The 18,691-nt window shown below is 50.6% G+C and overlaps 1 protein-coding gene across 1 annotated transcript; it reads right to left on the bottom strand.

The window, feature by feature from the left end:
- Positions 1 to 5,228: 5,228 nt before the first annotated feature.
- Positions 5,229 to 10,704, bottom strand: PLA2G1B (phospholipase A2 group IB). Its single transcript, XM_070399876.1, has 4 exons — positions 10,597 to 10,704; positions 6,889 to 7,048; positions 6,283 to 6,410; positions 5,229 to 5,439 (listed from the first exon to the last, which is right to left on the bottom strand). Exons 1-4 carry the CDS (start codon positions 10,628 to 10,630, stop codon positions 5,315 to 5,317), a joined length of 447 nt encoding a protein of 148 aa, XP_070255977.1. The 5' UTR covers positions 10,631 to 10,704; the 3' UTR covers positions 5,229 to 5,314.
- Between the last annotated feature and the right edge of the window lie 7,987 nt (positions 10,705 to 18,691).

Genomic DNA, 18,691 nt, shown 5'->3' with positions numbered 1-18,691 from the left:
TGAAGATGATGGTTAGAAAGAAGTCAGCCTGAAGTAGCAGCAGAAGCCAGCAGTGTGCCCGGCCAGGAAGGCTTCAATGTGGGGAGTGGGGAGTAGGTGAGGCTGCCAGGGGGAGAAGGCAGGCTCTTTCACCCCCAAGGTTGGCAGCTTCACCAAACCCAGTGAGGGCCTTCGGAATGCTCCTTTTGTTCATGTTTCCTCCCGAGACGGAATTCTTTCCAAAACATGACATTTCCTGAAGCTGATGGTTCTCACGTCTCCTCGCTTTACATCTTGAGCTTCCCACCAGCATGGCAGCTCCTCGTCCACTCTAAGTGCCCTCGGTCGGAATAACAAACACCTAGTGACTCTCCAGCTTGTCGCCGCCCTGGTTACATGGTTCCAACTGCTTAAGCACAGCGGTGGGCAGGCCTTTGGCCAGGCTCTCCCTCAGTTGCTTCCGCGTTTCTGCTCTGCTATCACGGCTTTAGTAAGTAGGAGTCACAAAGGCAAAGAGGAACATAACACTGGAAAGTTCTCACTAACTCTTTTTCTTTTATGCTGTCATAAGTTGCACATCCTCTCTCGCCTCTCCCTCAAACAACAGCCTTACTGAGCACACTATCCCCAGCGCCGTGTACAGGAGCTCAGTAAGCATTAACTTCACAGGAGATGCTGGGGTGTAAATAAAGGTCAGTCTTCAGTGAACACAGCTGTTCCTGAGACAGTCAAAGGAAGGACTGATAAGAAATTCAAGACTCCGAGGTCAGGTGACCCACTGTCCCAGACTGCCCCCTACTGAGGGGTTCCCTGGGATGCGGGACTTTCAGTGCTCCGACCTGGGTGAGCTGCCCCCAGAGATTAGTTAGTTCCAGGCATTCTCCTTGCCGAGATTCAAGATGGTGCTCTAAAATCCAGACTTTCCATTTCATTTCCCCCCACAAAACAGATTTCTACTTCATGAGGAAAAATTAAACTCATCCAAGAGAGGAGAGTTTTCCCCTCTCACTTTATTAGGAAAGGGGGACGCAGGGTTGGCAGACTTGGATTGCCATCTGTCTCTTGCTACGTACTTGTGAGGTGAACCTGGGCAAGTTGCTTTATCTGCCTTCAGTCTTCTTATAAGTGGGGATACCAGGAGCCCCTCGTTGGGCTGCTATGAAGCCAAGCAGGGCAATGATGCGTGTGAAGCTCACAGCAGAGCCAGGCACACAGCAGACCGATGTCAGCCACTGTCACTAGAATATGGAGGAGGGTGGGAAGGAAAGCCGTCATACCTGCCAAACCTTTGTGCCCTATTTACTCTAACTAGACTCACGGGAATCTTTCCCAGAGTCACATTTCCCTCTTGTGTTCTTGTGTACCTGCTTGTTTGTTTTTTAGAGTACAAACGTTTTATTATTATTATTTATATATATATATATACATATATATGTATACACACACACACACACACACACACACACACTAGAGGCCCAGTGCACAAAACTCGTGCACTGTGTGTGTGTGTGTGTGTGTGTGCGCGCGTGCGTCCCTCAGCCCAGCCTGTGCCCTCTAGAAGACTGGGACCCCTTGGGGGGTGTAGCAGTGCACCAAGTGGCAGGCGGCCAGGGAAGAGCCCAAATTGGGGCTGGGTGCTGTGCCACCCGCTGTGCCTGCTGCCACTGGCCGCTCCACAGTGCTGCCTCGGAGTCAGGAGAGGCTCCCGCCATGGCAGCTGTGCTTGCCAGCTGTGAGCCGGCTTCTGGCTGAGTGGCACTCCCCCTGTGGGAGTGCACTGACCACCGTGTTAAGCATCTGGCCCCTGGTGGTCAGTGCATGTCATAGCATTTGCATATTAGCCTTTTATTACACAGTGTTATTGATTTTAGAGAGGAAGGGAGAGGGAGAGATAGAAACATCAATGATGAGAGAGAACAGTTGATTGGCTGCTTCCTGCACACCCCACACTGGGGATTGAGCCACAACCAGGGCATGTGCCCTTGACCTGAATCAAACCCGGGACCCTTCAGTCCGCAGGCTGACAAACCAGCTAGGGTTAAAGTACAAAAGTCTTGATGTAATAAAGCCTTTCTAAAGAAAGTGAACATGCTTCCTTCTCCATTCCTTTGGGAAAATCATATTGATTAAACATTTACTACACAAACACTGGAGGACGCATCCTACAACGCATTGATTCACCTAGTTTTTACAACCAACCCTATCTATGATCCTGCGCGCTATTATTTCTTTTGAAAGATGATGATCCTGAGCTTATGTAACTTGCCCAAATGTCACCTGGGTGACCAGCCAGGACGTCCAGTTCCGAGCTCACTCTCCCTCTTTAATGCTGTGGAAACCGCACTCTGGGAGGGAGGACGGAGACGGCGCAAGAAGCTTCCAGAAGTCCCCGAGCCAGGTCCGTTATGAATAAGCATTCACGGGGGGGGGGGGGGGGGGGGGGGGGAGCACCCCAAAGGGAGAGAACAAATACAAAAGCATCTGGAGGTCACACCTGCAAATCCCTTCACCTTTAAAAAGACAAACGCCTGAAGGTGGGGGTGGGTACTGAAGTGCGGACTTGGGACGCCCCAGAGGCCCTTGGCTCCGCCCAAAATTCACTCGCCCCCACCCCCGCCATTCTTCCCGCCCGCCCCCTTAGGTTCCCAGCCCCCCACTTTCCAGCCCCCGTTCGCCTTCTCGGGGAAAAGCAATGAGGGTTACCAGCAGGAAGCTGGCGGGACCGGGGAGGAGGGCGAATGCGCAGCGGGTGAGAGACCCAGGGAGGCCGGACTCCCTGCTCACACTCCGCCCGCCCCTCTGTCCCGCTGGGGCCTCACCTTCCCGGGACGCCGCCTAGAGGACACACGGCCAACCACTGCGCCTGCGCGGGCGCGGGTCCGACACTGAGAGGGGCGGGGCCTGAGCCTGGGAGGTGCGCAGGGAGGCCGGAAGCGGGACCTGGTCACCAATAGGAAAGAGGAACGGGGAGCCACGTGCCCACAAAGTGTCCAATCACATTGAAATCCCTCCAGCCCCGGGGTGTGGCTGGCGGGTTGACAGGGTTGGGCGCGGAGGATCACGTGGGTGGAAAAGGTAAATACCGCCCGTGGTTTCATCTTGGACCGCAGCAAACCATTGCACCACACCGTCTCCTCGTTAACCAGTGAATGAGCGTGTGAGGTGTGCCAAGCGCTGTGGCTGCTCTCTGACACCATGCTACAATCCCGACTTCAGGTTACTCTCAGTGCAGTACATTTATTTATTCGTTTAAATCATCCCCGCCACGGTTCTAGTGTTGCCCAGATTCCGTTTCCAGTAATGAGCTCTTGTTCTCTCTCTCTCTCTATCTATCTCTCTCCCTCCCTCCCTCTCTCTCTTTCTCTCTCTCTCTCTCTTTCTCTGTCCTTGAGATAATGAAAAAATGAAGGTTTCTACGTCAGAGGATATTTTTAGAGTCCAGCTTGAGTGCTCAGGTGACTCTGTTCTCTCTGTTGTTTGTTTTATAATTGTAAAAAAAAAAAGTGGGAATAAGTAAGTCTCCTAATAATCTTACCTTTCTCCCATCCTAAGGGGGGCGGCTTGCAGTGTTTCTATTAGGTTTTACGCCGCCGCAAGGAAAAACTGTGAGTCCAGTCAGAGACCAGATTAAACAGGCTTTATTGGGAGCACACGGGCGGGTTCACCCGCTCGGAGAGGGGAGCTGGAGAAGCCGCGCCAGACTGGAGCAGGGGCAAGTTTTTATGCTGGCAGAGACTGGTGGCAGTGGGGGTTTTCCGGGGTCAGGTGAAACCTGCGGTCTGTCCTGCGGTTTTGGCCATTTCCAGGAGCCATTTGTCCGGCAGGGACTTTCCACCAGGGTAGGGCAGTTTCTGGACGTCAGTGTGGTGAGGTCAGTTTTTCACCGGCCCAAGAGAGGGAGGGGGTCTTTTCGCTCCCGGGGCAGGGTGCCAGCGAATACCGGACAGTTTCCCATTGAATGGATGAATGAAATGAGGGAGAAATTGGGCCAAAAGACAAACCCACACATACTCCTTCTTCAAAAGACAAATACACACACTTCTTTGCTGCCCGCCACACACCCAGCAGTGGCTGCTGTTCTGTCAGCCTCCACTGGTTTAAAATTGCTCCGTGGTGGCTTCTCATAGTGTTCATTGCCCTTTCTCATTTTTGCTTTTTCGAATTCGGTTTCCTTCTTTCCCCTCCCCACTCTACCTGGTGAATTTCGATGCTAATGTGGGCATAAATCCTAGTGGAGAAAGTTGGCTAAGGGGTTAAGAGCCCAGGCATTGCCACCAGGCAGGTCTGGTCAAATCCTGGCTGTGCCAATTGTGTGATCACCGGCCAGTGACTTCTCTGAGTTTATAGCTTCTCATCCATAAAATGGGGCAATAATATCGCCCTCACAGAGCCGGTTTGGATATTTAATGAGACGGGATATGGAGAGCCCTTTGCACAGAGTGATATGCAGTAAATGACCTAGAAGTAGAAGGTGTTATTGTTTATTATGTTTTCTTTAAGTATATTTTTTTTATTTCAGAGAGGAAAGTATAGGGAGAGAGAGACCGTAACATCAATGATGAGATGGAATCATCGACCGGCTGCCTCCCGCACGCCCGCTACTGGGGATCGAGCCTGCAACCCGGGCATGTGCCCTTGACCAGAATGCAACCCGGGACCCTTCAGTCCGCAGTCCGATGCTCTATCCGCTGAGCCAAACCAGCCAGGGCTGTTTAGTATGTTTGATGACCACAATGTAAAAAATCAGCTTGTAGCATGTGGTAAAGTCTTTGTCAGGCTTAGAAAGGAAAGAAGTTGTAGGAAAAATGGTTTTCCATGGTTGAAAATGGAGGCAGAAAAATGAGAGGAGGAGAGACCGGGCTGGGACTGAAACAAGAGCTCCCTGCTCCAGGCAGGGTCGGGGGTGGGGAAGCGTGTGTGTTCTCCTGGACTCACTGGGTTCAAGCCCCATCTTTGCTACTTACTTTGCAGAGCTCTGGGCTAGCGGCCTGACCTCCGGAGCGGCAGCTGAGGGAAGGAGCCTTCACTCACAGTGTCAGCACCTCCCAGGGTGTCCCAGGGAATGTGAGACACACGTCCTGGCACAGAGTAACCAGGGGTGTCGTCCTTACTCAGGTGTCATGGTGCTCACTTCCTGGAAATATCCGAGGGATTCAACTTCCAAGGCTGGAAGAATGACCTCACAAAGGACTAGGCAGAGGCCCAGGTGTGCTCAGCAGATAGAGAATAAAACAATCTCCAAACTCGAGGCCTTTCAACAAAGTGCTTTACTGGGGGGCAGGCACAGTGTAAGGCGACAGCCACAGGGACAGGGCGGTACAGCGGCCGGCGGCGCTCAGTCCTGACAGAACTTCTTGGTGTTCAGGTTCTTGTGCTCCTTGTTGTAAGGGGCCTTGGAAAAGCAGATGGCAGCTTTGCGGTCGCACTCGCAGATGAAGGCCTGGCAGGGTTTGTTTTTGCCTGGAAAAGAGCAAGAGGAGAGGCCTGAGCCCAGGTGGACCCTGCTGTCCACCACCCAGGGGCAGGAAAAAATTACCGGAATAATCCAGTGGTCATTGCGTTGGTGCACATTTAGGGCTGACAGATTAAGCAATTAAAATGCCAGAGTTTCAGATAAACAATGAATGCAAGGTTTGGGACGTAGACTAAAAAATTGTTTGTTGTCTATATCAGAGTCAAATTTAACTGGGCAACCTGCGTTTATCTGGCGATCCTAGGTGTGAGTGCTGCCTTTTGGAAAGTCTTGTCTATTTTGCACCCGTATAGCTACAGACCCCTGACAACATAGGCAAGCCGTTATAAACCATATGGAGAACACTAAAGCATACACTTAAGGCAGCAAAGTATTTTAAATTTAAACTTAGTGAAGTTTAGTAAGCCAGTTTCTCTACTTTAAAGCTCATATTTAAAAAATAATAGACTGCCCTAACTGGTTTGGCTCAGTGGATAGAGCGTCGGCCTGCGGACTGAAGGGTCCCAGGTTTGATTCTGGTCAAGGGCGTGTACCTTGGTTGCAAGCACATCCCCATTAGGGGTTGTGCAGGAGGCAGCTGATCGATGTTTCTCTCTCATCGATGTTTCTAACTATCCCTCTCCCTTCCTCTCTGCTTTTGAGTCATACAGACCTGAGTTCAACAACCAAACACCACTCTTTACCAGCCTTAGTTTCCTCATCTGTAAAACGGGGATCACAATGGTACAGTTCCTGGCACCGAGTCATTGATCAATAAATGGGAGCTATTGCCACTATGACGGTCCCTCCTGCCCGCTGAGGGCCTACAAGCCAACAAGGGGTGAACGTACTGCTGCAGGTGATCTCCGAGCCCGAGCACTTGTACGAGTAGCTTTTGGTGTAGGGGTTGTCCAGGAGGAATTTGCAGGTGTCCAGCTTCTTGGCTTGGTCGTAGCAGCGGTCGTGTGTCTGGCAGCACCTGGGGTGGAGGAGGGGGAAGAGCTGAGGCAGGAGCAGGTGCGGGGCAGCAGGTCCGCCCGCGTCTGCTCTCTCAGGAACAGGGGGGGGGGACGTTTTAGCCGACAGGCTCCGGGAGATTTCAGTTTTGTGGCTTGAAGAAGTTTAAGGTCTTTTCTCATGTGTATTGAATGCGATTTAAAAGTGGTTGCAGGAATACGGTCGGATCATATGTTCTGAAGATGCCCATCGAGTCCTGGCTGTGATGGCGTGTGTGGCAATGACCCGCCACTAGAGGGCAGCCGCACCCGCTACCTCTCGTCCCCGCATTCGCGTCCCATCCCCAACCCCGAGCGTTGCATGTCGAGTCCCCCTGACCGTTTGCTGACATGACAGGAGGTGAACATGTGTTTCCTTAGCAAGTCTGCAAGCCCCTGCCTGTGCTTCCTCGTGGGGGTCCTTGGGTCGTGCCCCCCGCCCCCGGCCGATCAACCACTCACTTGTCCAGCTCATCCACGGGGGTGCCGGATCCGCCCAGGCCGCAGTAGCAGCCGTAGTTGTTGTAATCTCTCAAGGGGTCGCTCTCGGGCATCGTGCACTTGATCATGTTGCGGAACTGCCACACGGCCCGCGGGCTGACGCCGCCCTCGGCGGCACACACTGCAAGACACGGCCGGGTTCAAGCTCGTCCCGCGGGCCCCGCAGCGTCCCGGGGCTCAGGGCCCGCCGCCTGCGCTCAGGCCCCCGCTGCCCCCTCTGACCGCCGGCAGCTGCCTCCTCGGAGCACAGCTGGACACAGAAACCTGGCAAAGTGACTACGGGCTTTTTAATGAAAACTTTAAAAAAACATACATATTTGCAAATTGAGATCAAATTCACATAACAGGCCCTGGCCGGGTAGCTCAGTTGGTTAGGGTGCCGTCCCATAGCCAAGGTTGCGGGTTTGATCTCCGGTCAGGCACATCCAAGAATCAACCAAGGATGCATAAATAAGTGGAACAACTTATCGATCCCTTTCTCTCCTTCCCTCAAATCAAATCAGTTTAAATTAAACAATATTTATATGACATAAAATTCACTATTTTAGCCATTTAAAGTGTACAACTCACAGTTGTGCAAATGTCACACTAACGCCAGACATTTTTACCACCCCCCCCTAAATAACACCCTGTACCAATTAGCAAAAGCTCCCCTCCCTCCTGGCACCCCCATTCTGCTTTCTGCCCTACGGGTTTGCTGCTCTGAACCCTTCATATAAATGGAATCAGGCCCCATGGGACCTTCTGTGCCTGGCTTCTCCCACTCAGCATCACGTGTCTGAGGTCCATTTATGTTATAGCATGTATGTTAGCACTGCTATCCTTTTCATAGCTGAATGAGATTCCACGGTACAGACGGGCCACATTTTATATATTCATCATCCGGTGGACATTTGGGCTGTTCCCACTTTTGCACTGTTCTCAGTAGTGCTGCCATTAACATCTGTGTGCTAGTGTTCGTGAACATATGCTTTCAGTGAGGATGGTTTTAAACCGTCTCCATTATTTATTCTGCAAATGTTTATTGAGCACCTACCAGGGGCTAGGAGCTCGAGATACATCAGGGAACAAGTTAAAGGTCTAGAACAGCCGTGGGCAAACTACGGCCCTCGGGCCGGATCCGGCCCCTTTGAAATGAATAAAACTAAAAAAAAAAAAAGACCGTACCCTTTTATGTAATGATGTTTACTTTGAATTTATATTAGTTCACACAAACACTCCATCCATGCTTTTGTTCCGGCCCTCCGGTCCAGTTTAAGAACCCATTGTGGCCATCGAGTCAAAAAGTTTGCCCATCCCTGGTCTAGAACCTCACTGAGCTTAGATCCTAGTGGGGGAGAAGCCAATAAGCAATAAACGTAATAAAAAAGGAGATCAGGCCCCAGCCGGTGTGGTGCAGTGGACAGAGCGTTGGCCTGTAGACCGAAGGATTCTGGGTTTGATTCCTGTCAAAGGCACATGCCTGGGTTGAGGCTCGATCCCCTCAGTAGGGGGTGTGCAGGAGGCAGCCTATCAGATCAATGATTCTCTCTCATCATTGATGTTTCTATCTCTCTCTCCCTTCCTCTATGAAATCAATAAAAAAAAAATTATTTTTAAAAAGGAGATCAGCTTGCCGAAGTCCGTTTGGCTCAGTGGATGGAGCGTCGGCCTGCGGACTGAGGGGTCCCAGGTTCGATTCCGGTCAAGGGCATGTGCCTGGGTTGCGGGCACATCCCCAGTGGGAGATGTGCAGGAGGCAGCTGGTCGATGTTTCTCTCTCATCAATGTTCCTGGCTCTCTGTCTCTCTCCCTTCCTCTCTATAAAAAATCAATAAAATATATTTTAAAAAAAAGGAGATCAGATAATGTGCTAGAGGGTGAAAAAATTGGAACAGGGTAAGAAGAATCTAAAGTAGGGGGTTAAGTGGGGGATAGTGGGGCTGAGGCGGGGCAGGAGTGCAAAGCATAGTGAGGAGGCCTTTGTGGCCTCCCATCGTCAGCAGGACAGCCTCTTGTTCTGCCTCCATGCCTACACACCCGCCGCTCCCTCTGCTGGCACACTTGTCATCTCACTTTAAAAAGCTGGACGACCTTGGTTTAAAAGCCACCTCCTCAAGAGGCCCGTCCTGGCCACCCAAGCTAAGTGGCTCCTCTGCTATCACTTCTCTTCATGTTCTTTGTTCCTAGTACCTCCCACAATCTGCACTCCATCTATTTAATGCCTCCCTCTCCTGGGACTATACACCCAAGGACAGGCCTCAGGGCTTTTATTCCCCAGGACCTGACATTGGGCCTGACACATAGTAGACACTCAATAAATATATGATGAATTAAATGGATGAAATCATCAACACATGAATTAAAGTTCTTGGCACATAGTAGGTGCTCAGTAAATATCGATTGAAGAAGTGAAAAAAGTCTACCTCTGGCTGAGTGTCTGTCTAAACCAAGCACAAAGCTTGGCCCCCTAGGGAAGCAGGATCCCTTCACCCCATTTGCAGAGCCTGACCCTCTGAGATTTGGCGCCCTAAAGAGAAGACGCATGAAATGATTTTGGGGTCCTGTTTCAATCAGCCACTACTGCTGTCTCTTTGCCCCCTGCCTTGCCCTCTCTTTCCTTGGTCTGTGACGCTGGGCCCACTCCATGTGCTTAGACCCCAGGGCAGAGGAGGGGCGGCAGCCGGTCACCCTCCCCTACAGCAGCCTCCATGCGGCAGCCCAGCCGGCAGAGGCTGTGTCCTGGAGCAGGAGCCTGGAGCCTGCTCAGACCAGAGTAGCCTGGCTGGATGACCCACCTCCAGACCCTCCTCCTGCTTCTCTGTTCTCTCTCTCTGATCCCACCAACTCTGTCTTTGCAGAGGCCAGTCCGCATCAGCTCCTATGTGTGTGTTCCTCCGACAGGGAGCTGGCTCATTCATCCCACTCTTCAGTCTCAACCCACAGCCTGATACCTTGGTGGCTCTGATACCATCAATGTTGAAGGAATGAATGAACGATGGATGAACGAGCTGGGAATGTGTCGGATTCCATTTATTCATTCAATCAACGGTGCAAACAGCACTATCTCTGCTCTCATAGAGCCCATGTAGATGGGTTAAAAAAAACACAACCCAACAAGATACAAATTGCAAGCAAAGATAGGTGCTGGGAAGATGGGACCTTGTACCAAGGCAACATGGTAGGAAGAAAGAAGAGGGGTCTTTGTTCCCCTGGATGCACAGGGTGGGCCTTTTTGAGAGGGGTTATCTGAGTTCACACCTGAAGGTTGAAGGGTGCCAGCTTGAGGGGGGATTTGAGGGAATCCCAATATGGGAGATCTTAAGCCCCTCAGGGAGCTCTGAATAAACACTCCAAGTCTGGCCCAGCCAGTGTGGCTCAGTGGTTGAGTATCGACTTAAGAACCAGAAGGTCACAGTTTGATTCCCAATCAGGGCACATGCGCAGGTTGTGGGCTCAATCCCCATTGAGGGGTGTGCAAGAGGCAGCCGATCAATGAATCTCTCTCATCATTGATGTTCTCTCTCTCTCTCTTCCTCTCTGAAATCAATAAAAATATTTTTAATTAATAAAATAAAATAAAAATAATAAAAGATTCCAGGTCTGGCCAGCCCTGTGACCTGTGACCCCCGTTCCAAAAGAGTGAGATCGTAGCCCTAGAAGTGGGTGGAGCTGCAAAGACTTGCCTACCTGTGAGCAGAGCAGCCAGCACAAGGAGTTTCATCTTGTCGAGAAACTGATGAGCGAGAAAAGACTGACTCCACCGGAGGCCTCCCTTCTTATAGTCACCCCGAGGCACTAAGATAAGGCTGTAGTGTTTGCTTTGCTCCCGGCTGACTTCGGGTTGTCCTTGAGTCTGTCTGCTTTGGGTGACCGCATGCACGTAAGCCCTGCCAGTAAGAGGTGTATGTATTCGTCATCAGCACTTTTTAAGGAAAGGGGTTATTTCTGGAATCACATATCTTGGAATCTTGACCCTCTTACCCACCCCTTGGCACTCAGCCAAGCTTCATCGCTGGGGGTGGTGGTGGTGGTGGTGGCAAAGCCATCAACGCCATCAACCTGGAGAAGGGGGACAGGGAGGAAATGACCGTTGCCTCCATGTCTTCTCGTGTGCCTGAGTCTGAGTTGTGGGTCCTGTTGAATGGTGCCGTCAGTCATGCACTTGGCAGGCGAGGAAGCCGACTCAGAGAGGTAAAGTAACTTGCTCCAGGCCACACAGCCAGCAAATGGCAGGGTAGGGGCTCAAACTTAGGTATGTCTGGTTCTAAGGCACACGTCTTATTTTCTTTTCCCCACTACACCAATACCAGCTCCCTCCCCATTCCCCACTGTGGGTTTGTAAGAAACCCCCAAAGAAAACTCCCCAAAGACTTACAGAATAAAAATGTTTTCAGAACTATTGTATCAAATGTCTATACAACCCAGCTGGTGTGGCTCAGTGGTTGAGTATCAACATATGAATCAAGAGGTCAGGGTTTGATTCCAGGTTGGGGCACATGCCTGGGTTACAGGCTCAACCCCCAGTGTGGAGTGTGCAAGAGGCAGTCGATCAACGATTCTCTCTCATCATTGATGTCTCTCTCTCTCTCTCTCTCCCTTCCTCTCTGAAATCAATAAAAAAATATTTTAAAATGTCTAACATAACATTTTGGGGGTGAATTTCACATAGATAAATTAACCATTTTATTTCTAAAGTGAATGATTCAGTGCATTCAGTACACGCACACACAGGGTGGGACCACCATCACCTTGACCTAGTTCCCGAGCATTTTCACCTTCCCCAGTAGAACCCTGTCCCATAAGCACTCACTCTCCCTCCGCCCCAGGCAGCCACATCTGCTTGCTGTCTCTCTAGTCTACCTTTTCTGGATATTTCACACCATATACGTATCATATTGTGTAATTGTGTTTTCCCATTGAGTTCCCATGTGATCTCTGGAACAAACCCTGTGTTTTAATTTTATTTACATTTCATGAGCATTTTTATCTCAGTACAGTACATTTGTTATGATTAATGAACCAATATTGATGTTATTACTATTCAATGTAGTATTCACAAACTCAAATTCACAGCTCACTTACAGTTCCTTAGTTTTTACCAAATGTTCTTTTTCTTTTCTTTTTTAAAAAAAAAATATTTTTATTTATTTTTTTACAGAGAGGAAGAGAGAGGGACAGAGAGTCAGAAACATTGATAAGAGAGAAACATCCATCAGCTGCCTCTTGCACACCCCAAATTGGGGATGTGCCCGCAACCAAGGTACATGCCCTTGGCCGGAATCGAACCTGGGACCTTTCAGTCCGCAGGCTGACGCTCTATCCACTGAGCCAAACTGGTTAGGACCCAAATGTTCTCTTTCTGTTCCAGAATCCACTCCCAGAGAGCACATCATCGTCAGTTGTCCTGCCTCCGTAGGCCCCGTTCGGCTGGAGGCAGTTTCTCAGACCCCCTTGTCCTTGCTGACCTTGACAGTCTGCGGACTCGTGATTCAGCTGGGGGTTGGTGGGGCGGGGGGTTGAGGGAGGAAGATTCTCGGAGGACAAGTGCCCTTTTCATCGCCTCCATCCTCTGTCGCATCCCCTCTTACCCTGGACGCACCTTGGCCACTTTCCAGAGGAGGACATGGAGACTCGGCTGCGGGAGAGCCGGAAACGGCCACGCCCGGCTGGACCCAGCCCGCCCTTCCCCGGGCCAGCGCCCTCCACCTGCAGGCCAGGTCCTGTGTGTGCGGCGCAGTCAATGGGCCTCACCCGCCCGGCCCTGCTCACCCCCGGGGAATCCGTGTGCTTTCCCTCGCCCAGGCGGCAGGAGCAAGTCATCCACCTGTTTCATCTCAAGTCCCAGGAAAGGTCCTTCAGCTGAGAGGGCACCACACAGCACTGAGCAGGCAGACGGGGAAACTGAGGCCGGAGGCGGGGTGGTTGATTTGCTTAGGCCTGAGTCTGCCCCCTTGGCCTCGGGTTTCCCTGCCACCTGTCCCTCATCTGTTTCTGCATCTGTCCAATATGGTAGCCACCAGCCACCATTCCAATTCATTACGATCAAATACTAGTAAAAACCAGCTTCTCAGTTACACGAGCCGAATTTCGAGTATTTGGCAGCTACATGTCTGTGGCTAGTGGCTGTCATAGTGGGCGGCGCAGACAGAATATTTTCATCATCACAGCAGGTTCGAGGGGACAGCTGGGCAGGATGGCGCAGAGGCGGAGGGGCTGTGAGAGGGAAAGGAGGGTCAGCTGATGAATGGCTTTGCCTCTGCAGCCTCCAGGATGAGTGAAGGCTGCCCAGGGAAAGGGAAGGCGTGGCCCCCAGAACGCTGAGTCCCCCACGTGGGTTCTTTGTGGTCAGAATGGAAGCGGACGAGGCACTGCTCCGGTGTGGGTGTCTGAGAAAGGAGGCTTAGCTGGTGCTACCAAACCCTCTAGGCCAGTGGTTCTCAACCTTCCTGATGCCGAGACCCCTTAATATAGTTCCTCATGTTGTGGTGACCCCCACTTTCATTGTTACAAATTGAACATAATTAAAGCATAGTGATTAATCACAAAGACAATATGTAATTATATATGTGTTTTCCGATGGTCTTAGGCGACCCCTGTGAAAGGGTCGTTTGACCCCCAAAGGGGTCGCGACTCACAGGTTGAGAACCGCTGCTCTAGGCTAATAGGATTAACTACCATTTAACCGAGTGCTAACTCTATTCCAGGTCCCAGGCTAAGAACCTGGCACAGACCTCTGAGGTGGGTCCCATTACAAACTCCATTTTACAGAGAAGATAATGGAGGCTCAGAGAGGTTAAGGAACTGCTCCACTGTCACACAGCAGGACCAAGCGGTGAGTTGGGTCTGGTGCTTACTCCACAATATCATCTCAAGACAGGGAACTGTAGTCTCGGGTGGGAGCGTAGAAAGCCCCTGGAGGCCAGAGGAGGGTTAGTCCTGCCCACTTCCCTCCTTCTCGCCCCTCCCCCAGCCAGCTGGAGGCTTTCCACAAAGGCAGGCTGCGCAAATTCCCACATGCAATCGAACATTCTGTTCCTGGAAAGAGACCTGCTAACTTGACAATGCAAAGCTCTGCAGGGGACACAGAGGTGGAGAGCCTGGTTCAGGCCCCTGCACTCTGTGCCCTGACCTTCTGCTGCCCAGGTTCACACACAGGTGTGTACTGCCCGGCTGCTCCCAGCTGGGAAATCACACGCTCCAGTGGAAAAAACAGCTAAGGATAGCTTCGCGGCTCCTTCAGGTGACGCACACCCACACCCAGCAAGGTCACACCGGCCCGGCCCCTGGAAGACACGGTCCTGCTTCCAGGAAATGCCTGAAAGCAGCTGCCGGTTGGTGAGTGCTTCTGTGTGCCTGGCACTGTGCTACGGGCTCTCTGTACACTGGTTTTCAGCCCTAACCTTCTGGCACAGCTATTCTTGTTTCATCATCTTCCCCTAGTCACAGCTGATAAAACAGGTCCAAAGAGCTTAAGTAACTTGCTTAAAGTTGCACCTTGAGAGGGTGGAGATAGGAATTGAACCTGTGTGTGCCTGCCTCTTTGTCCAGGGTTCTCTTTAATAATAATGACAATAATAATAATAATGGCAACAAGAGCAGCAGCAAATCCTCTGAGCTTTACACAGGTTAGCCTGCTGTCACTGCTATCACAGACGAGCAAACGGAGGCAGGAACCAAAGAACCTACACCTTTTCCACACCCAAAGTCACCATCCTCAGCACCTGGATTTTATGAGTTTCCTAACTTTTCTAGCGGCATCCATTCGCTACCTCTCTTGTCCATCCCCAGAAAGATATGCTGGATATTAACCCCTCCTCAGACAGGTGATTTGCAAATATTTCCCCCCAGTCCTCAGACTGCTTTTCACTTTGTTGTGTCCTTGGATGCACAAAAGTTTTCACGTTTGAAGTAGTCCCAATATGTCTATTTTGCTGCCTCTGCTTTAAAAAAATAAACAAACATATATATATTATTGATTTCAGAGAGGAAGGGATAGGGAGCAAGAGATAGAAACATCAATGATGAGAGAGAATCATTGATCAGTTGCCTCCTGCACGCCCCCTACTGGGGATTGAGCCCACAACACAGTCATGTGCACTGACCAGGAATCAAACCATGACCTCCTGGTCCCTGGGTCGTCACTCAACCACTGAGCCACGCCGGCCAGCTGTTGCCTGTACTTTTTTATGTCGGTTCCAAGAAATTATTGCCAACTCCAGTGCCACGAAGCTTTCCCTATGTTTTCTCCAGGAGTTTTATAGTTTCAGATCTTAAATCTAGGTCTTAAATTCATGTTGAGCTAATTTTTGTAGATGGTACCAGATAAGGGTCCTTATATCAGGTTTTCCTAATATCATTTGTTGGAGACATTCCTTTCCACATTGGCGCCCGTGGCCATATTAGTGAGGGTTTATTTCTGGGTTTTCTCTTCTATCCTCTTGGCTCATCTGTCTCTGTGTCTCTGTGCCAGTACCTCCTTGTTTTGATTACTATAGCTTTTGTAACATATTTTTATTTTTATTGATTTCAGAGAGGAAGGGAGAGGGAGAGAGTTAGAAACATCAATGATGAGAGAGACTCATTGACCGGCTGCCTCCTGCATGCCCCAAATTGGGGATCGAGCCCGCAACTCGGGCATGTGCCCTTGACCAGAATCAAACCCGGGACCTTTCAGTCCACAGGCTGACACTCTATCCACTGAGCCAAACCGGCTCAAGCTGTAACATATTTTGAAATCAGAAAGTGTGAACCACCAACTTTTTCAAAATTGTTTGGACTGTTTGGGGTCTCTTGAGATTCTGTATGAATTTTAGGATAAATTTTTATATTTCTGCTAGAAATGCCATTGGGGTTTTGATAGGTATAGTGATGAATCTGCAGGTTGCTTTGGGTTGTATGGACATCTTAACAGCATTAAGTCTTCCAATCCACGAACATAGGATGTCTTTCCACTTATTTGTGCCTTAATTTCTTCCAGCATTATTTTGCAGTTTTCACTGTACAAGTCTTTCACCTCCTTGCTTAAGTTCATTGTTTTTAAATTTACTTCTCTGATTGTTCATTGTTAATGTGTAGAAACACAATTGATTTTTGTATCCAACAACTTTGATGAATTCTTTTATTAGTTGTGTTTGTGTGTGTAGTCTTTGGAGGTTTTTTTGTTTTTTGTTTTTACATATAAGATCATGTTATCTGCAAACAGATAATTTTACTTATTCCTTTCCAATATGGATGGTATTATTCCTTTTTCTTGCCTAATTGCTCTGGGTAGGACTTCCAATGCTATGTTGAATAGAAGTGGCCAGGCCCAGCTGGTGTAGCTCAGTGGTTGAGCTTCGACCTATGAACCAGGTCATGGTTTGATTCCCGGTCAGGGCACATGGTTGTGGGCTTGATCCCCAGTGTGGGGTGTGCAGGAGGCAGCCAATCAATGATTCTCTCTCATCATTGATGTTTCTATCGCTCTCTCTCAAGATCAATATATATATATTCAGATTCATATATATTTGCCTCTGATATAAGAGAAAAAGCTTTCAAGGAGAAATTTGTAAAAAATATAATTACAATGTCATGGTCACACCTAACAAAAATAAGACCATTTTTAGAGGTTTTTGTCTCAAAATATCTTTTTGATAGTTTTTCCAAATCATATCCAAATAAGCTATGTTTTTGTTTTTGTTTTTTTTAAATCCTCACCTGAGGATATGTTTTATATATGTACATACTAGAGGCCCGGTGCACAAAAATTTGTGCACTCGGGGAGGGGGGTCCCTCAGCCCGGCCTGTGCCCTCTCGCAGTCTGGGACCCCTCAGGAGATAATGACCTGCTGGCTTAGGCCTGCTCGCGGGTGGCAGAGGGCACGCCCAATCCCTAGGTGCAGCCCCTGGTCGGGCTCAGAGCAGGGCCGATTGGGGAGTTGGGGCCCCGCCCCCTGTCACACTCAAGGCAGGGCAGATCGGGAGGTTGCAGCACCACCCCCTGTCACGCACAGAGCAGGGCCAATCAGGGGGTTGGGGCGCTGCCCCCTGTCACCCACAGAGCAGGGCCGATCAGGGGGTTGAGGAGCTCCCCCCTGTAATGCACAGAGTAGGGCCAATAGGGGAGTTGGGGCACCGCCCCCTGTCACACACAGAGCAGGGCGGATCAGGGGGTTGGGGAGCTGCATCTTGTCACACTCAGGGCAGGGCCAATGGGGAGGTTATGGCTCTACCCCGTTACACACAGAGCAAGGCCCGTGGAGGAGGGTTGGGGCGCCACCCTCTATCACCCACAGAGCAGGGCCTATCAGGGGGTTGGGCACCACCACTGTCACACTCAGGGCAGGGCCGATGGAGAGGTTATGGCTCTACCCTGTCACACACAGAGCAGGGCCGATCAGGGGGTTGGGGTGCCGCACCCTGTCACGAACAGAGCAGGGCAGATAGGGAGGTTGTGGCCCCGCCCCCTGTCACACACAGAGCCACAGGGCAATCAAGGTGTTGGGGAGCTCCCCCCTATCAGGCACAGAGCAGGGCTGATCAGGGGGTTGGGGCACCTTCCCCTGTCATGAACAGAGCAGGGCGGATGGGGAGGTTGTGGCCCCGCCCCCTGCCACTCACAGAGCCGCAGGGTGATCTGGGGGTTTGAGCGCTGCCCCCTGTCACGCTGATCCCGGTGCCGGGAGGCCTCACTGTTCCACTGATCCCGGTGCTGGGAGGCATATTACCCTTTTACTATATAGAATAGAGGCCTGGTGAATGGGTGGGGGCTGGCTGGTTTGCCCTGAAGGGTGTCCTGGATCAGGGTGGGGGGTCTCCACTGGGGTGCCTGGCCAGTCTGGCTGAGGGGCTGAGGGCTGTTTTCAGGCTGGTGGGTTGACTGAAGCTCCCAACCGCTCCTTTTTTTCTTTTTATTCTGGGCCAGCTTTAGCTCTGAGGCCTCGGCTGCTGAAAGCCGGTTTCTGGCCTTTGTTTTTCCTTCTGTATTTGATACAATGTTGCGGTCCGGCTGGCTGAAGCCTGGCTGACTAACGCAGGTTTCTGGGGTTTTGTTTAGCTTCTATATTTTCAACATAGTTGCTTAGAGTTGCGCTGAGAGGCTGGCAAGTGAGGCGGGGAACGTTGGAGTCTGCCGTCACTGGAGCAAGCAAGCCTCCCTGTTCGCTTCAGTGCATGGCTGCCGGCCGCCATCTTGGCTGACAGTTAATTTGCGTAAGGATATGCTGATTAGCCAATGGGAAGGGTAGCGGTCGTACGCTAATTACCATGTTTCTCTTTTATTAGTGTAGATTGCTTTCAGAGAGGAAAGGAGAGGGAGAGATAGAAACATCAATGATGAGAGAGAATCAATAATCAATCGGCTGCCTCCTGCACACCCCACACTGGGAATCGAGCCATGACCTCCTGGTTCATAGGTTGACACTCAACCACTGCACCGCTCTGGCCGGGCCTGAAGATATGTTTTTACTGCTTTTTAGAGAGAGTTGGAGAGAAACATCCATGTGAGAGAAGCACTGGTTGGTTGGTTACTTCCCAGGGATCACCAGCAGCCTGGATATGGGACTTGACTGGGAATCGAACTTGAAACCTTTTGGTGTCTGGGACGATGCTCCAACCAGTTGAGCCACCCGGCCAGGGCACGTTTCCGTAGGTGTGAACCAAATATTGTTCCGGGAGGAAAACAAGAGAACGTGAAAACGGTGTCATCGGCAAACGAGACCTGACTGCACACAGAGACACAAAACACTCCCAAGCCCAGCACCGTTTTCAAATAATTTATTAGGAACTTAAAACTGGAAATAAA

The sequence above is a fragment of the Myotis yumanensis genome, unplaced genomic scaffold, assembly GCF_028538775.1.
Source record: "Myotis yumanensis isolate MYYU_CA2020_CCGP unplaced genomic scaffold, mMyoYum1.0.hap1 SCAF_19, whole genome shotgun sequence".
In the NCBI taxonomy this organism is placed as follows: Eukaryota; Metazoa; Chordata; class Mammalia; order Chiroptera; family Vespertilionidae; genus Myotis; species Myotis yumanensis.
The sequence above is the reverse complement of the archived record's forward strand: the minus strand, read 5'-3'. Positions and strand labels throughout refer to the sequence as shown.